We start from the raw sequence: 26,917 nt of genomic DNA, 5'->3' as shown, positions 1-26,917 counted from the left end.
TCGGTGAAGACAGGGTAATATCCAAGACAAAGATTACTACTAAAACATCATACATGAGTTGATAAGAGTGAGAAGCTAAGTGCATTGTATGTAACAGAGGTGAGAGGGGGCGGTAAAAAATAGATGGGAAAGACAAAGTAAGATGTAGGAAATTAAAACAGAGTGAAGCAAAGAGTAGTTACAGTGAAGAATAGCTGAGATGGAAGAAATTAACGTAAGTTAAGGCAAGGTGGGTGGTGAGAACCAAGGACATACTGTAGTGTTCGTTCCCACCTACGAAGTTCTGAGTAACTGTTGTCTGGCAGAAGAATTCAAATGACGTGTGTGGTGAAACAGGCACTGAGGTCACAAATGTCATGTTGTAGAGCACACTCTGCAACAGTATACAGTGAGTTGCCAGTATATGCCCCCTGCCTATGCCCATTCATCCTAATTAATAATTTGGTGGTAGTCACGCCGATGTAGAAGGCTGAACAGTGTTTACATAATAGCTGGTATATGACGTGTGATTTTGCAGGTGTCTCTCCCTTTGATAGTATATGTTTTTTCGAATTACAAGGCTATTGTAGGTGGTGATAGGAGGGTGCATAGGGCAAGTTTTGCAGGGGGGACAGTCACAGGGGTATGAGCCATAGGGTAGGGAAATGGGTGCAGTAGGAGCATAGGGTCTGACAAGAATATTGTGGACATTGAGAGGGTGACGGAAAGCTATTCTAGGTGTGGAGAGCAAAATTTCAGACAGAATAGCTCTCATTTCAGGACATGGTTTTAGGAAATCATGGCCCTGTAGAAAGATAATAGTGAGTCATGAATGGTGTGTGCTGATGCTGTTTTGTGGAGGGATCAGCAGTACCAGGATTAGATGTGATGGCCCAGGAAATCTGCTTTTTAACTAGGCTGGTGGGGTAATTATGTGCAGTGAAGGTTGAGTTAAGAATGGTGGCGTATTGGTGTAAATGGTCTGCATCTGAACAAATACATTTGCCTCAGATGCCAAGGGTGTATTAGAGGGAACGTTTGACATGGAAAGGATGGCAACTGTCAAAATTTAAGTACTGTTGTTTGTTGGTAGGTTTAATGTGGGCAGACGTGTGTATCTGGCCTTCGGTGAGGACAAGATCAACATCAAGGAAAGGGGAATGTGATTCAGAAGAGGACCTGGCAGAAGGTGTTTAGAGAGCCCAGAAATTTCAGCAGGTCATCCTCACCATGAGTCCATATGGTAAAGATGTCATCAATGTATCTAAACCAAACCAGAGCTTGAAGACTTATGGAACCGAGGAAAGCCCCTTCGAAGCAACCTATGAAAAGGTTGGCATAGGAAGGAGTCATCCTGGTTCCCATAGCCATAACTCTGATCTATTTGTATGTCTGCCCCTCAAAGGTGAAGTAGTTTTTGGTAAGTATAAAGCTGATTAAGGTGAGTAGGAAAGATGTCATAGGTTTGGAATCAGGTGGGCGCTGACTGAGGAAATGTTCAGAAGCAGACAGAAACTATAGGATGGCCAGGATGATTGGGTTTGGGATCTTACAAAGAAGGTAAAAGATGATCCTAAGAGCCACAAACCCAATCATCCTGGCCATCCTATAGTTGCTGGCTTAAGAGCACCCACCAAACATATATCTTCCTTAGTTGATCAACACCTGCAACTCATAGTACAAAAACTCCCCTCCTATTTCAAAGATACCAACCATTTTCTAGATCATCTGAAATCCATGCCCAACCCACTCCCATCACACAACTTGCTTGTCACCATTAATTCCACATAACTCTATACCAACAACCCCCACATACATGGTCTGTCTGCTTCTGAACATTTCCTCAGTCAGCACCCACCTGATGCCAAACCTATGACATCTATCCTACTCACCTTAATCAACTTTATACTTACCAAAAACTACTTCACCTTTGAGGGCCAGACATACAAACAGATCAGAGGTATGGCTATGGGAACCAGCATGACGCCTTCCTATGCCAACCTTTTCATGGGTCACTTGGAAGGGGCTTTCCTGGGTGCCATAAGTCTCAAGACCCAGGTTTGGTTTAGATACATTGATGACATCTTTACCATATTGACTCATGGTGAGGATGACCTGCTAAAATTTCAGGAATCTCTAAATACCTTCTGCCAATTAAATTTCACATGGTCCTGTTCTGAATTCCATTCCCCTTTCCTTGAAGTTGATCTTGTCCTCACCAAAGGCCAGATACACACTTCTGCCCACATTAAACCTACCAACAAACAACAGTACTTACATTTTGACAGTTGACATCCTGTCCATGTCAAATGATCACTGCCATACAGCCTTGGCATCTGAGGCAAACGTATTTCTTCGGATGCAGAGTCCTTTACAGTAATACACCACCATTCTCACCTCAGCCTTCAATACACATAATTACCCCACCAGCCTAGTTAAAAAGCAGATTTCCTGGGCCATCACATCTAATCCTGGTTCTACTGATCCCTCCACAAAACAGCTTCAGAGCACAGCATTGGTGACTCAGTATTATCCTCATCTATAATGTGTTCATCAGCTACTTCTGAAGGGCAATGATTTCCTAAAATCATGCCTTGAAATGAGATCCATTCCGTCTGAAATTTTGCCCACTACACCTAGAATAGCTTTCTGTTGCCCTCCCAATCTATCCTATAATCTTGTCAGACCCTATGCTCCTTCAGCATCCATCTCCCTACCCTATGGCTTCCTACCCTGTGACCATCCGCACAGCAAGACTTGTGCTATGAACCCTCCTACCACCACCTACAATAGCCTAGCAACTGGATAAACATATACTATCAAAGGGAGAGCCACCTGCAAAATGAAACATGTCACATACTGGCTATTATGTGAACACTGTTCAGCCTTATACATTGGCATGACTACCACCAAATTATCAATTAGGATGAATGGGCATAGGCAGAGGGTATATACTGGCAACTCACTATATACTGTTGCAGAGTGTGCACTACAATATGACATTCATGACCATAGTGTCTCTTTCATTAACATGCGTCATCTGGATAAAAATCTAGACACCAGTTTCTGACAACTCCATAGGTGGGAACTCGCACTACAACATATACTTTGTTCTCACCACCCACCTTGCCTTAATTTGCGTCAATTTCTTCCATCTCAGCTTTTCTTCACTGTAACTACCCTTTGTTTCACTCCATTTTAATTTCCTCCATCTTTCATTGTCTCTCCCACCTATTTTTCACTGCCCCCTCCCACCTCTGTTACGTACAATGCACTTAGCTTCTCACTCTTATTAACTCATATATTGCATATTACCCTGTCTTCCAGCTTTAAGCTCTCCAGTTTTCAAATCTTGTCTGATGGCATTCCCAACAATCAATCACCGAGTGAGGTGGTGCAGTGGTTAGACACTGGACTTGCATTCGGGAGGACGACGGTTCAATCCCGCGTCCGGCCATCCTGATTTAGGTTTTCCGTGATTTCCCTAAATCACTCCAGGCAAATACCGGGATGGTTCCTCTGAAAGGGCATGGCCAATTTCCTTCCCCATCCTTCGCTAATCCGATGAGACCGATGACCACGCTGTCTGGTCTCCTTTCCCAAACAACCAACCAACCAACAATCAATTTTTCCTTCTCACCCTGTATGGTAAGTTCCCCTGACCCACAGTTCTGGGTGACTTTCCCAAAATCTACCCATTTTCCTAGGCCTCTCCAGTCCTTTTACCTCACCCTTCTTCCTTCCCCTTCAACCCTTCTGCCTGAAGAAGGAGCCACTGGCTCTGAAAGCTTGCCAATCACTACAGTCTTTAATGTGTGTGTGTTCTGCTGCCACTAAATATCAGGGTAGTTTGATAAGTCTGGTAAATAATAGGCTAGCATTTTACAATTACAATAAAATCATGATATGTTCGATTGACTCTTTTATTATAACATGTTATGCGTTTTGAGATTACACCCATCTTCAGACTTCTGTTGCAACATACAAAATATAGGTGAACAGCTCACTCAACACATCTCAACATTACATAAATGAGATCGCGTCATACGAGTTACATACCACAAACTTCAACTCCTTCGTAACCAACCAAGCATACAGCCTTGACAACTCAAAAAAAGTGTCCAATAACATATGACTATAACTGCAACACATGCAGTCTTGAAGCATAGCGTATACTGACGCTAAACAAGTCAACTTGCTGTGAAGCGCCTTTGGCAGGGTGTGTGGCATGGTCATGTGCTTCATGCATTCACAGGTAATTTAATACTAATATACTCAGCATATAACACCTAACACGATGTAATTATGAGTAGCAGCCAGAATGGTACTTTCATACACATGAACACTAAAGGAGTTCCAAATTAAAAAAAAAAAAAAAAAAAAAAAAACCCTCCAGATTTTTTACATTGTCATACTATATATATAGCCAATAGTGGCACTAAGCACAACTCAAACCATGTTGTTGTTGTTGTTGTTGTGGTCTTCAGTCCTGAGAGTGGTTTGATGCAGCTCTCCATGCTAATCTATCCTGTGCAAGCTCCTTCATCCCCCAGTACCTACTGCAACCTACATCCTTCTGAACTCAAACCATATGTTAATATCAAATAAATAATGGGGGAGGGGGTGGGGTTCCTTCAAGAATAAATCTATCTACCTCCCAGATCTCTAAAAGAATACCACCAAATTAAATATAACCAACATTATCCATCATAAACTAAAAACCTGTGATCAGCTCGCTTACGCAAACATCTTAGGTGCCATCTGTTAAAGCCAACAGCAACCACGTTGGCGGTGGCCATCTGCCTATTGAATTACAGGCAAGTGATATTCATGGGCCATGATTGCACAACTAGAAGCCTTCAAACAAAACAACTTACACCCATCTACCACATGGAAAAGAGTTTAATTGTGGGAGGAAGAACATTTTCATAAAATCCCAAAACACACATATGGGTTATATCTCATACATTCTTTATATTAACTAGTGGCACGACAATTGCCTGAGTCCTATCTATGGTATCAGAATACTGGAGAACTCTAGATAAAAAAAAAAGAAATAAAAAAAATGTTTTAAAGGGTGGTCCTCTCTGACACAATAGTTTATTTGATTGATTTTAAACTTTAAAGTTTTAACATTTTTAATGTTTTACTTATTTATTTATTCATTTTAAATATAGAGCTCTCCTGTATCCAGATAGCATAGGTAGGACTCAGGCAATTGTCATGCCACTAGTTTACATAAAGAGGTGTAACCCCAGTGTGTGTTTTGGGATTTTATGAAAATGTTCTTCCCCTCACCATAAAACTTTTTTCCATGTGGCAGAGGGGTGTAAGTTGTTGTTTGAAGCCTTCTATTTGGGCAATCATGGTCCATGAATATCCCTTGCTTGTAATTCAATAGGTGAATGGCTGCTGCTGACATGGTTGCTGTTGGCTTTAACAGATGGCACCTAAGACGTTTGCATATGCGAGCTTATCCCAGGGTTTTAGTATATGATGGATAATGTTGGTTATATTTAATTTGGTGGTATTCTTTTAGAGATCTGGGAGGTTGAAAGGTTTATTCATGACAGAACTCTCCCCCAACCCCCCCCCCCTCACCCCACCATTATTTATATTGACATATGGTTTTAGTTGTACTTAGTGCCACTATTGACTATAGGTATAGTATGGAAATGTAAAAATTTTGGAGTTTTTTAAAAAAAAATTAAAAAATCCTTTAGTGTTGACTGTACAGAAGTACCATTCTGGTGGTTGCTAGTTGTAATTACACTCTGTTAGATGTTATATGCTGAGTATATTAGCATTAAATTACATGTGAATGTATGGAGCACATGACCATGCAGTGCCCCCTACTAAAGGTGCTTCACTGCTAGTTGACTTGTTTAGCTTCAGTATATGCTCTGCTTCAAGACTTCATGTGTCAGTTATAGTCATATGTTATTGGACACTTTCTTTGAGTTGCCAAGGGTGTACACCTGGTTGGTTAGGAAGGAGTTGAAGTTTGTGGTATGTAACTCATATGACCCGATCTCAGTTTCTATAAAGAGACGTGTTGAGTGTGCTGTTCACTTATGTTTTGTACTTTTTTGTAACAGATGTCTGAAGATGGGTGTAATACTGAAACACATAACATGTTCTAATAAAAGAGTCAATTGAACATCTCATGACTTTATTGCAATTGTACGGCATTGGTTGCCAATTATTAACATAAAAATGATCGCAAACCTCAGATGGGATTTTATGTCCTGTATATCATACAAGTCTGGTAAATTTTCATAAAGGAATGGAATATTTTTGTTAGACATTCATGGCTGGTAAGCTTGATTATTCCAAGGTTTGCATAAAGAATTTCAACAAAGTACAGCATACTCTTCATTGTTGCAGCCGTATGAATTGGTCAGGGTGACGACTGCAATTGAAAGGCGAGGAAACTGACTTCATGCTATTATTAAACATTTTGATTTGAAGGTTGGACTTCAAATCAAAACAGAATCATATGTAGTTCAAATGGACTCTGCACCATCGCTAAAGACCATTTACTTTTAGATTGTTGTTGTTGTTGTTGTTGTTGTGGTCTTCAGTCCTGAGACTGGTTTGATGCAGCTCTCCATGCTACTCTATCCTGTGCAAGCTTCTTCATCTCCCAGTAACTACTGCAACCTACATCCTTCTGAATCTGCTTAGTGTATTCATATCTTGATCTCCCTCTACGATTTTTACCCTCCACGCTGCCCTCCAATACTAAATTGGTGATCCATTGATGCCTCAGAATATGTCCTACAAACCGATCCCTTCTTCTGGTCAAGTTGTGCCACAAACTTCTCTTCTCCCCAATTCTATTCAATACTTCCTCATTAGTTATGTGATCTACCCATCTAATCTTCAGCATTCTTCTGTAGCACCACATTTCAAAAGCTTCTATTCTCTTCTTGTCCAAACTATGTATCGTCCATGTTTCACTTCCATACATGGCTACACTCCATACAAATACTTTCAGAAACGACTTCCTGACATTTAAATCTATACTCGATGCTAACAAATTTCTCTTCTTCAGAAACGCTTTCCTTGCCATTGCCAGTCTACATTTTATATCCTCTCTACTTCGACCATCATCAGTTATTTTGTTCCCCAAATAGCAAAACTCCTTTACTACTTTAAGTGTCAGTTTGGTTTCCAGAAAGGTTTTTCAACAGAAAATGCCATATATGCTTTCACCAAACAAATTTGGAATGATCTGAATAACCAAACACCACCTATTGGGATTTTTTGTGATCTCTCAAAGGCTTTTGATTGTGTAAATCATGAAATTCTGCTAGACAAGCTCAAGTATTGTGGCATGAGTGGGACAGTGCACAAATGGTTTAATTCGTACCTAACTGGAAGAGTGCAGAAAGTTGAAATAAGCAGTTCTCATAATATGCTAAGATCAGCACATTCCTCAAACTGGGGAACTATCAAGAATGGGGTTCCACAAGGGTCGGTCTTGGGTCCTTTGTTGTACTTAATATATATTAATGACTTGCCATTCTATATTCATGAAGAGGCAAAGTTAGTTCGCTTTGCTGATGATACAAGTATAGTAATCACATCTGACAAACAAGAATTATCTGATGAAATTGTCAATAATGTCTTCCTAGTAAACGGACTCTCACTGAATTTTGATAAGACACAGTACATACGGTTCTGTACAGAAAATAGTATGACGCCATTAATAAATATAGACCTTAATCAGAAGCATATAGCTAAGGTAGAATATTCCAAATTTTTAGGTGTGTCCATTGATGTGAGATTAAATTGGAAGAAACACAATGATGATCTCCTGAAACGTTTGAGTTCAGCTACTTATGCAATAAGGGTCATTGCAAATTTTGGTGATAAACATCTTAGTAAATTAGCTTACTATGCCTATTTTCACTCATTGCTTGCATATGGCATCATATTTTGGGGTAATTCATCACTGAGGAATAAAGTATTTATTGCACAAAAGTGTGTAATCAGAATAATAGCTGGAGTCCACCCAAGATCATCCTGCAGACATTTATTTAAGGATCTAGGGATATTCACAGTAGCTTCTCAGTATATATACTCTCTTATGAAATTTGTTATTAACAACCAAACCCAACTCAAAAGTAATAGCAGTGTGCATAACTACAATACTAGGAGAAAGGATGATCTTCACTATTCAAGATTAAATCTAACTTTGGCACAAAAAGGGGTGAATTATACTGCCACTAAAGTCTTTGGTCACTTACCAAATAGTATCAAAAGTCTGACAGATAACCAACAAGTATTTAAGAAGATATTAAAAGAATTTTTGAATGACAACTCCTGCTACTCCATAGAGGAATTTTTAGATGTAAATTAAGAAAAAAAGAAAAAAACAAATAAAAAATTATTTAAAAAAAACAGAAAGTAAAAAAGTTGTTATATTAACTTAATTATGTTGTTAAATTAACTTAATTATGGCATGTATTGGAAAATTTGACTCGTTCCACATCATTATGAAGTATCGTATTCATGATCCATGGAACTAGTATTAATCTAATCTAATCTGTCTCATTTCCTAATCTAATTCCCTCAGCATCACCCGACTTTATTCGACTACATTCCATTATCCTCATTTTGCTTTTGTTGATGTTCATCTTATATCCTCCTTTCAAGACACTGTCCATTCCGTTCAACTGCTCTTCCAAGTCCTTTACTGTCTCTGACAGAATTACAATGTCATTGGTGAACCTCAAAGTTTTTATTTCTTCTCCATGGATTTTAATACCTACTTCAAATTTTTCTTTTGTTTCCTTTACTGCTTGCTCAATATACAGATTGAATAACATCGGGGAGAGGCAACAACCCTGTCTCACTCCCTTCCCAACAACTGCTTCCCTTTCATGCCCCTTGACTCTTATAACCGCCATCTGGTTTCTGTACAAATTGTACATAGGCTTTTGCTCCCTGTATTTTACCCCTGCCACCTTCAGAATTTGAAAGATAGTATTCCAGTCAACATTGTCAAAAGCTTTCTCTAAGTTTACAAATGCTAGAAACGTAAGTTTGCCTTTCCTTAATCTAGCTTCTAAGATAGGTCGTAGGGTCAGTATTGCCTCACGTGTTCCAATATTTCTACGGAATCCAAACTGATCTTCCCTGAGGTTGGCTTCTACTAGTTTTTCCATTCATCTGTAAAGAATTCGTGTTAGTATTTTGCAGCCGTGACTTATTAAACTGATAGTTCGGTAATTTTCACATCTGTCAACACCTGCTTTCTTTGGGATTGGAATTATTATATTCTTCTTGACGTCTGAGGGTATTTCGCCTGTTTCATACATCTTGCTCACCAGATGGTAGAGTTTTGTCAGGACTGGCTCTCCCAAGGCTGTCAGTAGTTCTAATGGAATGTTGTCTACTCCCGGGGCCTTGTTTCGACTCAAGTCTCTCAGTGCTCTGTCAAACTCTTCACGCAGTATCATATCTCCCATTTCATCTTCATCTACATCCTCTTCCATTTCCATAATATTGTCCTCAAGTGCATCGCCCTTGTATAGACCCTCTATATACTCCTTCCACCTTTCTGCTTTCCCTTCTTTGCTTAGAACTGGGCTTCCATCTGAGCTCTTGATATTCATACAAGTGGTTCTCTTTTCTCCAAAGGTCTCTTTAATTTTCCTGTAAGCAGTATCTATCTTACCCCTGGTGAGTCAAGCCTCTACATCCTTACATTTGTCCTCTAGCCATCCTTGCTTAGTCATTTTGCACTTCCTGTCGATCTCATTTTTGAGATGTTTGTAATCCTTTTTGCCTGCTTCATTTACTGCATTTTTATATTTTCTCCTTTCTTCTGTTACCCAAGGATTTCTAGCAGCCCTCGTCTTTTTACCTACTTTATCCTCTGCTGCCTTCACTACTTCATCCCTCAAAGCTACCCATTCTTCTTCTACTGTATTTCTTTCCCCCATTCCTGTCAATTGTTCCATTATGCTCTCCTTGAAACTCTGTACAACCTCTGGTTCTTTCAATTTATCCAGGTCCCATCTCCTTAAATTCCCACCTTTTTGCAGTTTGTTCAGTTTTAATCTACAGTTCGTATCTAATAGATTGTGGTCAGAGTCCACATCTGCCTCTGGAAATGTCTTACAGTTTAGAACCTGGTTCCTAAATCTCTGTTGTACCATTATATAATCTATCTGAAACCTGTCAGTATCTCCAGGCTTCTTCCATTTTTAGATTAATGAATTTAAATTTGATCAGACAAGCACCAAAGACAAGGATGCACCAGCTGTCCAATTGATGTCACCACAAAGGAAATCATTGACATATTCCATGATATGGTAATGCAGGAGAACCGAATAAAAATTTTGAGATTGCCAAAACTGCTGGCATCTCAACTGAGTGAATCCATAATGTCCCGCATAGGGAACTGGCTACGAAGAACTGTGTGCAAGTTAGGTGCCATGACTGCTCACAGTCGACCAAAAATGAATCCGGCCAAAATTTCAGCACAAAGTTTATCTGTGGGATGTTTTGTACCATTTTGTGACTGTTGGTGAAACCTGGATCCATCATTACACATCCTATGGTCTCAGGTTCAAATCCTGCCTCGGGCGTGGATGTGTGTTACATCCTTCGGTTAGTTAGGTTTTAGTAGTTCTAAGTTCTAGGGGACTGATGACCTCAGCAGTTCAGTCCCATAGTGCTCAGAACCATCATTACACACCAGAGCCAAAATTGCAGTCAAAACAATACACAAATGCTGGTGAAAGTGCACTGAAGAAGGCAAAGATCATTTTGTCAGCTGGTAAGGTGATGACCACTGTTTTTTGAGATTCCCAAGGAATAATCTTCACAAATTCCCTGCAAAATAGTCTTCTAGATTCTCACATTTGAGTCTCAGCCTTGGTACAAATTGTCATTTGTCACTTCAGTCCGTATATATACATCATAGGTGTTTGAGACTTGGAAAGGCCTCTAGAATCTATAGTTTTATTTGATTAAAGTACTTATGCCTTGGATTTAGACAGACTCCCCCATTTTATTTGATACTGGAATGCTTTTCCAATACCTGAGCCTGTTTCGGGGGAATACCAAGTGGGTTGAGGTGTGGATGGGAATTTGAATTGATGGCAGAGGCATGCAAGGGTAGTTTGTGCAGTTGTGCAAAGCCACTGTGTCAGGATGGTGTAGTGTTTAGCACAACTGTCTAGTGGACATGAGACCCATGTTTGAGTCCCAGCCTTGGTACAAGACACACTATAAAACCTTTTGTAGTTCAGTTCTCATGGAAACCTTATAACTATAAACTAATCAGTGTAACATGTACAGTCCATGGCAATCACTTGATGGAAAGGCACATGTATTTACGTCCTAAATATTATTTAAAGCCCTTTTTTTGTGGCCAGTACATTACTTTCCTCAACCTGTAGTATGAAGCATCATTATAACACCAAAACTGGAAATAATTTTTACAAATATTTCAAGTGTTTTCCTATAGTTCAGGAGAAAATCACATATGCATCAATAGATATGTTTTCAATAATCTACCAGAAATTATGAAATCTTTTGTAGTAAATATAGCTGAATTATAGTTCAGGTACTGTGTTTTAGTTATAATTAGTATTACCATGTAATATAATATTTAATAACTTTAAGTAAACTTTTTTCATTCTGATTAAACGAACCATATAAATTCTCTCCACAACCATGAGACACTTCTCAGTTACATATGTGCATGTTATTTGTGTAATATAATACAGCAATAAAAAACACATGTGTAACTAATGCAGCTTTTGTAATATGTACACATTTTCTTTGCAGATAGAGAAACTCTATTGGGACAACCTAAAACAATCATCATCAAAATAGGAGATAACATTGACTTAGACTGCAATGAAACCGGAGCTCTTTACTGCACTTTTGTACCTCCTAACTCAAATGATAAACTCCTTGGTCCTGGTCCATGTACATTGACATTGGACCATGTTACAGCCAGAGAAGTTGGAATGTGGACCTGTTATGTTGGCATTAAGAATATGTCCAAGGAATTTAAAAAGACTATTGAACTTGTCCTTGAAGGTAAAACCAACAATATTATTCGCTTTTACTATTTATGCAGAAGGGCAAAATCAACACAGACAGCAACCTATGAATGTCGTAATAGTACCTGAGATCTGATGGATAACAAACAATTATCAGCTAGGATATTTTTAGATAAGTCCAAAGCATTTGACATAGTTAAACATACAAATCTAGTTACTGAGATAGAACACTGTGGCAATGGGTCCTTTCAAACATGTGGATCAAATAATTACTTGACAATCAAAAATGCAAAGAAGATATTGAAGTACTGTGAAATGTAGATCAAATGTACGTGCATCCCAAGGAACATTTATGGGACCACTACTCTTCCTGCTATACTTTAATCATCTGAGTATAAATGTAGATACACACAAAAGTGTCTTATTTCCTGACTGTATGGCAGTCCTGCTATAAGGTGAGAAACAGCACAAACTGCAGCAGTCTGTAAATTGTGCCAAGAAACCAATAAGCAGTTGGTCAGATGACACTCATTTAATTACAAATAATAGTAAAAATGTCACCATAAACCAAAAAAATAAGAATCCACATAAACTAGAATTTTTCTTGAGCATTGTCAAAAATGTTAAATGGATTGAACATAATAAGTATGTAAATGTAACAATATAGTGAAAAGAATAGTTGCTACTCACAATATAGTGGAGATGCTGAGTCACAGAAAGGCACAAGAAAAAGACTGTCAGACATTTAGCTTTCTGCCTACAAGGCCTTTGACAAAATTAGATAACATACCCACACGCACATACTCATGCAAATGCAACTCACACTCACATGACCACAGTCTCTGGCAGCTTGAGTCAGACTTGTTGTGGAGTATGCAAATGTGTTGTTTGAGTGTATAAATGGTAAACTAAGTAGAGGGTGTTAAATCCTAAGGCCCTGAAGCCTTACACTAATAAGCAAACTGTTAAAAGTGCTTATTCTGTTTACATACGGTCACATCTGAAATATAGTTTAACATTCAGGTGAAACTATCAGTATATTTAAAATTAAAAAGAAGTCCATTAGAATAATAAATGGAAAACAATAAGGTAATCATTCAAAAATACCTTCACGGTGCTTAACATACTTCCACTACCATCCATTCATGAAAGAGAAACCATTTAATTTTTCCAAACAAATGAAATAGATTACGAAAAAATTTGCAGAAGAACTGTGATAACTATGACCACAGTACCAGACTCAGCAAAAACTTTCATTCAATCCATGCATGTACAGTAGATGTCAGAGGGGTCCATTCCACATAGAACTGAAATTTTTGTTAAAACACCTGTGGAAATAAAAGCTATCCAGTATACAAATTCCTTTAAAGACAATCCTTGCAGTGAAACTGTTTCTACTCACTGACTGAATACATGGCTATATCAATTTTATTTTGTGTATTGCCACCCCGTCCCCCCCCCCCCCCCCCTCTCTCTCTCTCTTTCTATAGCAATTTATATCAAATGCTGCAACTCTTTTCTTTTCTTTTCTGGTTTTCCAAAAGTCCCTGAGTTACTGCCATACAATGCCATGCTCCAAATGTAAATTCTCATACATTTCTTTCCCATATTAAGTATTAGTAAATTTTTTTGGCAGAGAAGTTCTCTTTGCCTGTGTTAAGCTGCTTTTTACATCTTCCATTCTACATCCATCGTGAGTTATTTTCTTTACAAGATAGCAGAATTCCATAACATCATCTTCTTAATAGTCAAAGTTCTGATGTTAAATCTGTCACTAACTATAAAGGGTGGAAAAAAATTGTGTCATGAAATTGTAACCTTGGATAGCTGATGCCAGTAAGAACCAAAATTACCGATTTTGGGCCGGCCGCTGTGGCCGAGCAGTTCTTGGCGCTTCAGTCTGGAACCACGTGACTGCTACGGTCGCAGGTTCGAATCCTGCCTCGGGCATGGATGTGTGTGATGTCCTTAGGTTAGTTAGGTTTGAGTAGTTCTAAGTTCAAGGGGACTGATGACCTCAGATGTTAAGTCCCATAGTGCTCAGAGCCATTTGAACCTTCTTTTTTCTAATGTTGTGTAGGTCAACAATGCACCATTTTTAAACTACAGAAACTTGGCACCACATGCTCCGATTGGGTGTGGGATTTCCCTGTTGCCATTCATCAGTTGGCAGGCAGCACTATGGTTATTGGTTCACAAATACAAACATCACTTGCCCCAATCTCCGGCAGGCAAAGCATTTGCGATCATGCATTGTCCAGAGCATCCAGCAACAGGGCAATTCCGTAGTTTAAAAATGGTGCATTGTCGACCTACACAAGATTAGTAATTTTGGTTCCTACTTGCATCAGCTATCCAGGGTTAAAATTTTGTGACACAATTTTTCTCCACCCTGTATTTCTGCTACTCCTCATTACTTTCATATTTCTTTAGTTTACATATTTCTTCAGTTTACTAATGTGTCACAGTTAATAAAATATTCTGGGTTGTTAAACTGTGGTCAGATGGATTTCCCATTAATGCACAATGTTTTGTCCTCATCTCTGGAAGACATTTTCAAGGGGGATTGTAGCTTCTTTGAGTGTCCAATTCACACCTGGGTTCACTACTGACTGTAACAAAATTCTGTTCACATCTGCTCCCACACAGTAGCATGATGTCACATGCTTTGAATACCTAGGTGCAACTGGCTATTATTGGTTGCCATTGTTGTTATCACCACACAGTGGAAGGCATGCACCAAACTTCTTCAGCACCAGAATCCAGATGTTATTCAGCTTCATAGGTTCCTCTTTCCTATTGAAATTCCGGGGCATTTGACAATCTCTATGGTCCCTCTGTATAGACTTTTATGGTATCCAGTTTTGGCTGCTAGTACTTGAGTCCTATCAAAATGTTTGTGTTGCTCTTCTGGCTGCAAAGCATGTTCCACAACAGGTGATCTATCAGTCTCTCTCATTGTACAGTAGCCCCTATGCTCTTCTAGTTCCTTGTATTACCATTCTTTTTGTAGTATTCATTTACACCTCCCAACAACTGCAAGGAATCCTATAAATTCCTGCTTCTTCCAGCAATTTGTGAGAATCCTTGCCAATTTTAGATCTTCTGGGTGGGTTTGTAGACAATAGGCATGTCCTGTTTTGTCAAGATTTCTCCTATGTCATTAGCAACACCCTTAATGAAAGGCAAGAAAACTTTCGATTTTACAGATGCTTGTGGACTGCTAAAATTTTTGCATGATTGTCTTAACATTCTTTCTTGATCAATGAATCGGTAAGGTATTTTAATTCTGATTCAGGTAACTCTAGTTTGAAAATGTTCTTTGCTCAATCCACCAATGTTTTTATGATGCCTTGCCTTTTTGTGGGTGGTCGTTTGAAACCTAGTCTAGGTAATGGTCCTTGTGCATGGGTTTTTGGTAAACTGTGTGACCTAAGCTATTATCTTCTTTCTCAAAAAATTATCACATCAAGTAACTTTAATCTTCCACCTGCCTCCTCCACCATAGGAAACTGAATCTTGGGATTAATTCTGTTGAGATGCTTATGAAAAAAAAGATTAGTTCTTCTCTGCCACTCCTCCACAAAACAAGCATATTATCTACATATGCCTGCTCCTCAAATTTTTCCAGGAAATAATTCACTATAACTGGGTTTAAGGGGCTGCCCATAGCCACACCATCTGTCTTTACATAGAACTCATTGTTCTGTTTGAAATATGTGGCCATGAGGCAATATTTAAATGACTCTGCAATATCAGGAGGAAAAATCCAATTGAGCTCATGAAGCAGGACTATAGTTAATAGCAATACCACATCAAAAATAATTAACATGTCCTCCAGTTGGACCACTATGCCATTTAATTTACTTATAAACTGTGCCAAATTATTGATATAGGAGTCTGATTGGCCCACATATAATCATAGTAATGTGGTCAAGAACTTGGCAATGAAATAGATGTGAAAACCAATCGACTAAGTATAGGTCTCAGAGGAACACGTTCTTTATGCTCCTTCAGCAATCCACAATGTCTTGGTGGTAGCACAACTGAACTGAACCGACTTTTCTTATTGCTCTGTCTGGTAGAGAACTTCTTTATCAGTCACATAACAGTTATAAGAACTTTGTCAGTGAGGGGAGGAGGAGGAGGAGAAGATTAGTGTTTAATGTCCCATTGACAATGAGGTCATTAGAGATGGAGCACAAGCTCAGATTAGGGAAGGATGGAGAAGGAAATTGACCATGCCATTTCAAAGGAAGCATCCCGGCATTTGCCTGGAATGATTTAGGGAAATCACAGAAAACCTAAAGCAGGATGGCCGGAGATGGGTTTGAACTGTTGTCCTCCTGAATGCGAGTCCAGTGTGCTAGCCACTGTGCCACCTCACTCTGTCTATTTCAGTGAGATCTTTACTCAGTTTCCCATATGTTGGCAGATCTAATAAGTTGTTACTCTTAATAGAATAGCCAGTGACTTACAAAACTACTGTAACATTTCCCTTGCCAGTGAGGAGAATGATAATACTATCATCTTCCTTCAGCCATTTTATGGCTCTCACCCACAATTAAATATCTTTTTGGCAGCTTTGAGTGAGCCTATACTCTTACATCTTCTGTATGAACTTTTCCAACAGTAACTGCATCCACACTGTGAATGCCTGCTTGTACATAGACTATTGTTTCCTCCATGGACACAACTCCAAGACTAATGGCAAAATTATCTCCCCTGGCATGCACAGATCTCTGGTCATCAGATAATGAATTTCCAGATGAATTGATAACTGTGTGGGAAACATCTAAGTGGTGAATCATCATATTGGGTTGCAAATTATCAGACCTCTTCTTCTGTCTACTGTAAGTTGTCAACATATGCTTCTTAACAGTAAAATGTAAATGTCGTGTGACTAAGGCCTCCCTTCGGGTAGACAGTTCGCCGGGTGCAAGTCTTTCGATTGGACGCCACTTCGGCAACTTGCAAGTCAATGGGTATGAGATAATGATGATTAGGACAACACAGCATCCAGTCCCTTAGTGGAGAAAATCTCTGACTCAGTCAGGAATCGAACCCAGGCCCTTAGGATTGACATTCTGTTGTGCTGACCACTCAGCTACCGGGGGCGAACTGCTTCTTAAGAGTGTAATGCAATAGTCCGTCAATTCTATCCCAGTCACCACTACACAATTAATTGCTCAGTGTAATATGGAGACACATTAACTTGCAGTCTGTGCATTCCAGGTTCTGGTGGATCTGTTGAATTTACTCTGTAATAAGTCCTCTTCTCTCCATTTGAAAATCCTCTGTGCCTTTGCCGAGCACCACAGTGATATTTCTGGCCATGAAAGTTTACAATTGACAGTTACATAGCTGATGGGTGTTTTCACCCCATAATTGTGTAAAATTGGATGTTTAAGTAAATGGTACTTCATTGTTGCAAATACCATACATTTCTTGTTGTTGCAAATGCCATATCCATATCTTCATATAAACAATTTTACTCTGTATTTAACACTTTCTTGTCCTCAGCTCCATATCTTTCTGGAAATACAGTATAAGACTGGAGTCAAGCCCATGTCTGGAGATTATATGTATCTGTTGCACCAATGTCCTAGTGCTTTTCCCTGATCATTACCATTGTGTTGCTTCCTTAGCTGCCGGCAACACTTATTTGCTGCAGCACATGAGACCAATGATCCATTTACCTTGAGGCTTTAATCTTTCTTATTTTTGTGAGTGAGAACATGTATGTCAGTGAATTTCATTATGTGGTCAGTCTCACATACTGCTTGCTCTGACAAGGCTTGTTTCTCTACCAGTCCCAACATGCAAAACCATTTATATCTGATGATCCTGGTATTGACAGACATAAACATTTTGTGTTGGTGTGGAGACGGTTCATTTATCTCAGGAAGTCACTGTTTCTCCCATGAACCCACATGAAAAAGGTATCATTGATGTACCTGTACCACACTTTACATTTACAAAATGCCAGTTCAAGCACCTGTCTTTCAAAATTACTTGTGAAAAAACTACTGGACTAAGTGGACCACCTATGGCAATGCCTTCCAGATGTTTATAGAAATTATCACTTCATATAAAGCAGCTTATGGTAAGACGTGCATGAAAGAGGTTCATGATGTCCTGTGGGAAAATGGAATCAATAAGATCCTGAAAGTCATAGAGTGCCACTTCAGATCTAGTAGGTTGCATATTTTCCACAAATAATTTTTGGACTTCATCATAATGGTCATATTTCCCTTGTCCAATATGCTCTTGTTAGCATTAAGGCTCTCGATAGCTTGTAATTCTTCTCTTATCAGGTTGTGGGCTGGTGGATTTTGTCAACACAGTATCCTGGCAGTTTTGATGTCTACTTTCTTAGCTTTGCCACAAGGAAGTTTCTTGATGATCACTTTGGTGTTGGCAATGATACCCTTCATTGATAAAGTTTTGGGGATGGTACAAAATTCCCTGCCTTTTGAAGATAAACAGTTCCTTTGAGATCATTGGTTGTTTGCATAGGTTAACCAGTGTGTGATACATGTCAGAAATAGACTGTAAATATGCTTTCAGTACTTTTCAAACTTTTTCTTCTCTTCCTGGGTGCATGTTCCTGTGAGTAATGCTTTTAATCATATCATAGTTATCTTAATACATGCTGTCACTGAGCCGACAGAAAATGTCCTGAAGTTCTTCATCAGTTCTTGTCAAGTCTATCTGTGTTGTAGATTTCACTCCCTGACAAAGAAGTGTTCATTTCATCCTATCATTGATATGATGTGCCTGAGTGGCAATGAATAGGCACTTACATTTCAGATACTTTGGAGTGGTCCCTTCATCCTGGCACTACAATAAAAGGCAATGCAGGATAGTAAACAGGCTTTTTTTCCCATCATTGGTCAAGGCTTTGATACAGTCCTGAAATCTTCTCCCCGTAGAAGCATAGTATAAAATTGTTGGGGCTTTCATGGCCACTTGTTGATTTACTACCAGTTGGCTTTAGTGTTTGGATCATTAGATTATCAATTTTCCTCACATTTCTTTATGTGGAATGGCAATTTATATGATCATCTGGAAAGTATCACCATGAGTAGTCCACCTAATCCAGTGGTAGACCTTTTTTTTACGGAGCATTTTGAAAGACAGGCGCTGGACATCACACTTGTAAACCTTCATGGTTGATGCCATCTTCCTTGAGACCTTCATAAGGCATTTGACACAGTTACACACTGCCACCTAATTGACAATATATGAGGATATGGAATACGAGACCACCTGTGTGATTTGAATAAATAATTTGCAGTAAAAAGAATGCAGCATGACATCTCAACAGAGAAAAATCCTCAGATGTAAAAGAAGTTTTGGGCACACCACAAGAAAGTGTTACAGATCCATTCCATGAAGATTTTTGTGTCGGATGATGTTGAATACAGAGATCTCATAAGTAAGTGGCATTTGACTCTAAATACAAACAAATGTAAAATATTGTATGCATGCAGACAGAAACACCCATTATTGTATCATTACATGATGCAAAAAAATCACTGGAAGCAGTTACTTCCATAAAATATCTAGGAGTATATATGCAAAGCAATTTAAAGTGTTGTGACCTCATAAAACAAATTGCAGTAAATGCAGACGCCAGGCTCAAATTTGTTGAAAGAATCCTTACGGAATGTAGTCCATCAAGAAAAGAGGTAGCTTACAAAACCCTTGTGGCCAATTCTTAAAAATTGCTCATCAGTATGGGACCGGTACCAATAGTATTGATAGAGGAAATTGAGAAGATCCAAAGGAGAGCAGTGTGTTTCATTACAGATTCACTTAGTAAGCACAAAAGTGTCATGGAAATGATCAACCAACTCCAGTGGAAGATGTTTCAAGAGAGGCATCTACATCATGTTGTGGTTTCCACTTAAAGTTCTGAGTTTACCAGCAATCATTCATTCCACAAATCATTTGTGTTGGAACAGGAAAGGAGGAAAGAGACAATGGTACACAAAGTACCCTCTGACACACACCACTGTGTTGGCTTGCAGTATATAGATGTAGAAGTAGGTTGTACAACCATAAGAGATGAAATGTGATGTATACCTAAAATAAGTTTAATTTGGTTTCTTCTTTCTGTAATTGTTTTTTACTCTATTAATTGACTATTCATTTCATCTTCACATCCCTTCTGAATGAAGACACTTACAAATAGTTTTGCTTAAGAATGAGATTTTCACTCTGCAGCAGAGTGTGTGCTGATATGAAACTTCCTGGCAGATTGAAACTGTGTACCAGACCGAAACTCGAACACATGACCTTTGCCTTTTGCGGGCAAATGCTCTACTAACTGAGCTATCCAAAGACAGCCTGTGAGCTGTGCTTAGGTAGCTCAGTCAGTAGAGCACTTGCTCGCAAAAGGCAAAGGTCCCGAGTTCGAGTCTTGGTTTGGCACACAGTTTTAATCTGCCAGGAAGTTTCATATCGGCATACATTCCACTGCAGAGTGAAAATCTCATTCTGGAAACATCCCGCAGGCTGTGACTAAGCTAAGTCTCTGCAGTATCCTTTCTTCCAGGAGTGCTAGTTCTGCAAGGTCCACAGAAAAGTTTCTGTTAAGTTTGGAAGGTAGAAGACGAGGTATTGGCAGAATTGAGGCTGTGAGGACGGGTTGAGAGTCATGCTTGGGTAGCTCAAAGGCAAAGGTCCTGAGTTCGAGTCTTGGTCTGGCACACAGTTTTAATCTGCTAGGAAGTTTCATATTGGTGCAAATGTGTTGTGTTCACATGACACAAACCCCAATCTACTACTCGCCTGCCATCTGTTGGTGTAGAAAAGAAATATCAGTGGCAAGTGACTACGCTCCCCGTAAACATCAAAAATTTAATTCAGTTATTTTCAAATATAGAAATGGAGGAACTTCTGTTGTGGTCTGTGTTCGCAACTTGTGTTGCATAAAACATTCAGACCAACTGCAGGAAACAGGGAAAGCGGTCAAAATGGTGTAGACAGTGGCTGCTAAAGCGAAAGCAGTTTTCTCACGTAAATTTACTGCGAGATTTGCAGGGCGAACCTTAAGAAAGCCAAGCAGATCAAAATACCATAACATTGGCTGGTATACTTGATCTACTCCTACACCAGATCTTCTAGATTTCTGAACTTTGGTTAACTCTTTTTGGTAAACAGTTCGCAACGAATTTTTTTTTTTTTATTACTGTTTCTCTGTTTGCCGTGGCGTCACCTGCCTGCAATTTTTCAATTAGAGCATTGTATGGTGCTGTCTTTCTGTCTCAGTCACTATATTCTTTACTTTTAATCTTCCACAAACATGGGTGGTTTCTATATATTTCAATGAATTCACTAACAAACTCTCGAGAACACTGACGAGTATCAGCCATTTTAATGCCCTGTGCGCACAAATACAAACACTAGACTGAGCAAACAGCTGTTTTGCGACAGATTTGCGGCGATCTCCTGTCCACACGCTCTAACTTGTCTGTGCAGATGTGGTTTGAACCCACAGATTTGAGAGGTTTCGCTCAAACCTCCAACTCCAATTTCCAGGTTTGCACACACCTCAGGTTGGTGCAAATCTTCTGTCCACACCCAACGATCTGTCTGCGCAGATGTGACGTGCACAGACATTTGCGCAGACAGATCGTTGCATGTGGACGGGCCTTTACATTCCATCCTAGATTTTCCACAGTTTAAGATCAGGTGATCTAGAGAGTCAGGCTGTATGAAAATGACAGTTGATAATTCTAGCATTTCTGAAATGCTTCTGCTGCTTGCTGGCTGTACAATGTGCAGAGGAGCACCAAAACACACATCCATGCTATTGAAGGGTTGGAATGATGTGTGCAAAAGACTCTCTTTGCATTTACCAGGAGTGATACAGGCCACAGCACCCAAAGAACTCATCTCCTTGAAAAAATGTGTCCCTACAATAATTGATGCCATTAGCCCATAGCCCGCACTCACCTTTGCAGAAGAAAGCGGTACTATTGATGTGAGTGCAGATTTTCCATAGCCCATGTTTTGGAATTCTGCATATTGATATGTCCTTTGAGATGGAAATGGATTTCTTCTGTCCACAGAACATTCTGAGGCCATTCATTGTTCACTTCCAAGTGAGAAAGAAATTCCAGAATGAACATTTGTTTTGGTGACAGGTCAGCAGGAAGTAACTCCTGAACGTGGGTGATTTTGTATTGACAGTGATGCAAGATATTTTACAGAATTTTATGCACTGTGCTCGCAGGCTTGTCCAATGTTTGGGCAATTCTACATGCACTGCATGTTCATGCACCACCGCTCAACCCCTTCTGAAATGCAGTGACCATATCTTCGACAGATGTCAGGTCAATTGCTTTCCTCCCTTTGCCACATTGCACTTCAGAAGAACCTATCTCTTCAAATTTTGTAATCATTTTCTCCAGACCCTTAGCACACATCAGACCACTTAATTTTTCATACTGTAATGGGACACCCTCCTCTCGCATTACTTTTCCTTAAAAGCAGTTGTCAATGGCAGTATTATTTTTCGAATTTTGTACAGATCAGTATTATCTCAACTGCTTTTCTGAAAACTTCCATATAATTTTATGCACAGTATGTTATACTTCAAGCTAAAATTTTCAAAAAGGGATTACTTTATTTTCAATATTACAATTGATAAATACTGAATGTACAGTTAAAATTATTTTTTTTAGAAACATTTGAAATTATGAAATATTTGGCACACTTAAAATTTCTATTATTAATTACACAATCTAATACTGTTTACTATATTTATTTCTGGATTCATTTGTGACTTAGTAATTGAAATTAATAGAAAGTCAATTGTAAAGAAAAACTGTAAATCCTTTGGAACATGGTTATTACCACCGAGTGAAGTAGGGGTAAGCATGCCTCTGATGTGATCAGACATATTTCTGTATTTTTGGTGAACTATGTGATTTCAGCTTTGTTAATGTGAAAATGGACATTGTTAATATGAAGATGGACATCAAGGAAAGGCTGGCAGTGGGAATGAAACACATGCATTCCCTCAGAGAGATGCTTGCTTGGCTCTAAATTGATCTCAGTGAACACTAAGATGAAAATCTACAAGCAGTAATGTATGGTTCAGAAACATGGAGCATGACTAAGCAAAAAAAAAGGAAAAACTATTAATATCTGAAAGAAGAGTAATGAGGAAGATATGGGGACCAGTTTTAGATAATGGAGAATGGAGGAGGAGGAAAAACAAGAAAATCCACCTTCTGATAGTTATCCTACAGAAGATAAAGGAGCAAAAGAATATTGGGCCATGCAGCCCGTATGCTAAATGGAAGACAGCAAAGATAGCACTAGAGGGGGAAACAAAACACCAAATGCCCCATTGGACGACAAGGCAGTGCTGGATGAGTGACCTGGCGAAGGATCTAGCAGCCCTGGGATTTGAAGACACATGGAGGAACCGGGCACAAAACAAGAAGGAATGGAGGCAGTTTGTGGAAGCAGTACATGGTCTGCAGTGCCTGTGATCGCTGGATATCTAACTATCTATATCTAATGTGAAAATTTGAAAGCCTGTATGATATACTAAAATGTGACAAAATGTATTAACATAACAACAAAAAATCTGCAACAACAGTCTTCAAATTTATTTAGATCAATTCAACCATGAGGACCTAAAATGTCAGAATTTCAGCTTCAGGAATCAGACCCCTAGAGAAGAAGAAATGGAGCCAACTGTACACAAAAAGCTAAGTAAACTAGAAAGTTTATTGCAATCTTTGCTCCTCTCAAATTTTTCATAAAAGAATTTGCTTATTGTGGACAATAACTGGAATTAGCAAGGAAGGGGGAGATTACAATATCCTTGAGTGTGTGGAACTTCTGCAGGGCTCCTGATGCACAAACCTTGTTCTTGTAAAAGAGATTTACCAGTGGTATGTGATCCTTTTTGGAGACAGTCATGTTGGGTTCCTTGGATGGAAACTGAGGAACAGACACGTACTGTGCCTCTTTTGGAGTGTATATTCTGATGTTTACAGTGCCATCTATTGCTCAAATTGTCATTAAATTCGTTTTTTGTTCCATGATGTTTCACCTTGCATCAATAATATGCTGTTCAAATTGTATATCATTCTGAGCTGTGATTCCTTTTCTACTGCGTTTTGAAACTGGAACTTTAATTATAGATATATTGTATTTACATAATATTTCTGTTTGATGGACTTTCTACAGATTCTACTCTCATCATAGAAAAGTAATATTAGCAATCTAATGTACAGAGCTTTCTCAAATAATGTATTATCATACATCCCAAAGGATTTGTACTTTGTCCACTCTTAATTTTAATTGTTTAAATGACTCACTCGTGTGATTAAAAGACTCTTTCAGAATCTGTATTGCTTATAGATGACAAAAATATACAAATGAAAAGTCTGAACCCAGCCATAGCCAACACAGCCAAGATATTACCTTAAGAGAACCGTAATTGCTTCACAGAAAAAAATATTAAATGGTTAACATTACTACACTCCTGGAAATTGAAATAAGAACACCGTGAATTCATTGTCCCAGGAAGGGGAAACTTTATTGACACATTCCTGGGGTCAGATACATCACATGATCACACTGACAGAACCACAGGCACATAGACACAGGCAACAGAGCATGCACAATGTCGGCACTAGTACAGTGTATATCCACCTTTCGCAGCAATGCAGGCTGCTATTCTCCCATGGAGACGATCGTAGAGATGCTGGATGTAGTCCTGTGGAACGGCTTGCCATGCCATTTCCACCTGGCGCCTCAGTTGGACCAGCGTTCGTGCTGGACGTGCAGACCGCGTGAGACGACGCTTCATCCAGTCCCAAACATGCTCAATGGGGGACAGATCCGGAGATCTTGCTGGCCAGGGTAGTTGACTTACACCTTCTAGAGCACGTTGGGTGGCACGGGATACATGCGGACGTGCATTGTCCTGTTGGAACAGCAAGTTCCCTTGCCGGTCTAGGAATGGTAGAACGATGGGTTCGATGACGGTTTGGATGTAGCGTGCACTATTCAGTGTTCCCTCGACGATCACCAGTGGTGTACGGCCAGTGTAGGAGATCGCTCCCCACACCATGATGCCGGGTGTTGGCCCTGTGTGCCTCGGTCGTATGCAGTCCTGATTGTGGCGCTCACCTGCACGGTGCCAAACACGCATACGACCATCATTGGCACCAAGGCAGAAGCGACTCTCATCGCTGAAGACGACACGTCTCCATTCATCCCTCCATTCACGCCTGTCGCGACACCACTGGAGGCGGGCTGCACGATGTTGGGGCGTGAGCGGAAGACGGCCTAACGGTGTGCGGGACCGTAGCCCAGCTTCATGGAGACGGTTGCGAATGGTCCTCGCCGATACCCCAGGAGCAACAGTGTCCCTAATTTGCTGGGAAGTGGCGGTGCGGTCCCCTACGGCACTGCGTAGGATCCTACAGTCTTGGTGTGCATCCGTGCGTCGCTGCGGTCCAGTCCCAGGTTGACAGGCACGTGCACCTTCCGCCGACCACTGGCGACAACATCGATGTACTGTGGAGACCTCACGCCCCACGTATTGAGCAATTCGGCGGTACGTCCACCCGGCCTCCCGCATGCCCACTATACTGCACATACGGTTCACGTCCACGCTGTCGCGGCATGCTACCAGTGTTAAAGACTGCGATGGAGCTCCGTATGCCACGGCAAACTGGCTGACACTGACGGCGGCGGTGCACAAATGCTGCACAGCTAGCGCCATTCGACGGCCAACACCGCGGTTCCTGGTGTGTCCGCTGTGCCGTGCGTGTGATCATTGCTTGTACAGCCCTCTCGCAGTGTCCGGAGCAAGTATGGTGGGTCTGACACACCGGTGTCAATGTGTTCTTTTTTCCATTTCCAGGAGTGTATAATCTCACAGAATTCCAAACTTAGAATGATGACTTACTGGTGCTGGTGATAGGTATTGTGAGTTCACTTATTTGTTGAAACTTCATGTATAAAATACTTTGAATAAAGTGAAGCAAATGCTTTTCCTTCACATTTCACAGCTTGATCTTCAGAATTTATGAATAAAATGTGAAGCAAGAGCTTTAGCTTGTGGGGACAAAAGGAGAAAAAAGCTTTTCCTTCATATCCAGGTCTTACTTCAGTATTAGATAATCTGTATGAATAAAGAGGAGCTCTGACTTCATGCTGGAAGAGAATTATAAATCTCTGTATCATTTCTGTCCTAGAGTCTTTCACAGTGGCATGCCTAACATAATCTTTTTAACAAAGAAAATGTTAAATGGATTGTGAATCACTTCTTGGCAGACACAGGGGGGAAAAGAGCTGGAGTACTATCACCAGAACTGAGGTTAAAGATTTTCCTTTGGTGCGCATTTGATATCGGATTCCAGTCTGGCATAGCAGAAGACATGGGGATTCATCAAACTACAGTGAGTAAAACAGTGAGTAGAGTTTCTATGAAGATAAAAGGTAAAGCTGACTTGTAGATCAAATTTTCATCATCACGACGTGATGTGAACGTAGCAAGAAGTGAGTGGTTGGAAAAACGTAAATCTCCAATTTCTGTAGATGTAATTAACAGTATGCACATGCAAGTTCTGAAATCTGTGCACTATGGTAAATATATCATTAGAAAGGGCTACAATGGTATAAATGTACAGGATACATGCAATGTAAAGGAGCAGTTCACAAGCATTGAGGCTCGTAGGCCAGAGTCAGTGCATGGCAGACAAATACAGAGAAATTCAAGTGTCGGGGAAGTGTTAATTGAATTTAAGAACACTGTTCTTTTGTGTGATGAGAGCTATGACCTAGAGCCCTGGGTGATGATAGCTATTGTAACCCAAAAGACGAGAGTCACAAATCATTCAACAGGCTTTTAAAAAAGGAGT

At 39.8% G+C, this 26,917-nt stretch overlaps 1 protein-coding gene across 1 annotated transcript in view; it reads left to right on the top strand.

The window, feature by feature from the left end:
• LOC124788510 overlaps window positions 1-26,917 on the top strand; it is a 212,138-nt gene that overhangs the window by 99,785 nt on the left and 85,436 nt on the right. Inside the window, exon 9 of the mRNA XM_047255778.1 lies at window positions 11,791-12,048. Within this exon, the coding sequence (XP_047111734.1) occupies window positions 11,791-12,048 (258 nt within the window). The remainder of the gene's footprint in view (window positions 1-11,790; window positions 12,049-26,917) is intronic.

This window comes from Schistocerca piceifrons, chromosome 3, assembly GCF_021461385.2.
Source record: "Schistocerca piceifrons isolate TAMUIC-IGC-003096 chromosome 3, iqSchPice1.1, whole genome shotgun sequence".
Classification (NCBI taxonomy): Eukaryota; Metazoa; Arthropoda; class Insecta; order Orthoptera; family Acrididae; genus Schistocerca; species Schistocerca piceifrons.
The sequence above is the reverse complement of the archived record's forward strand: the minus strand, read 5'-3'. Positions and strand labels throughout refer to the sequence as shown.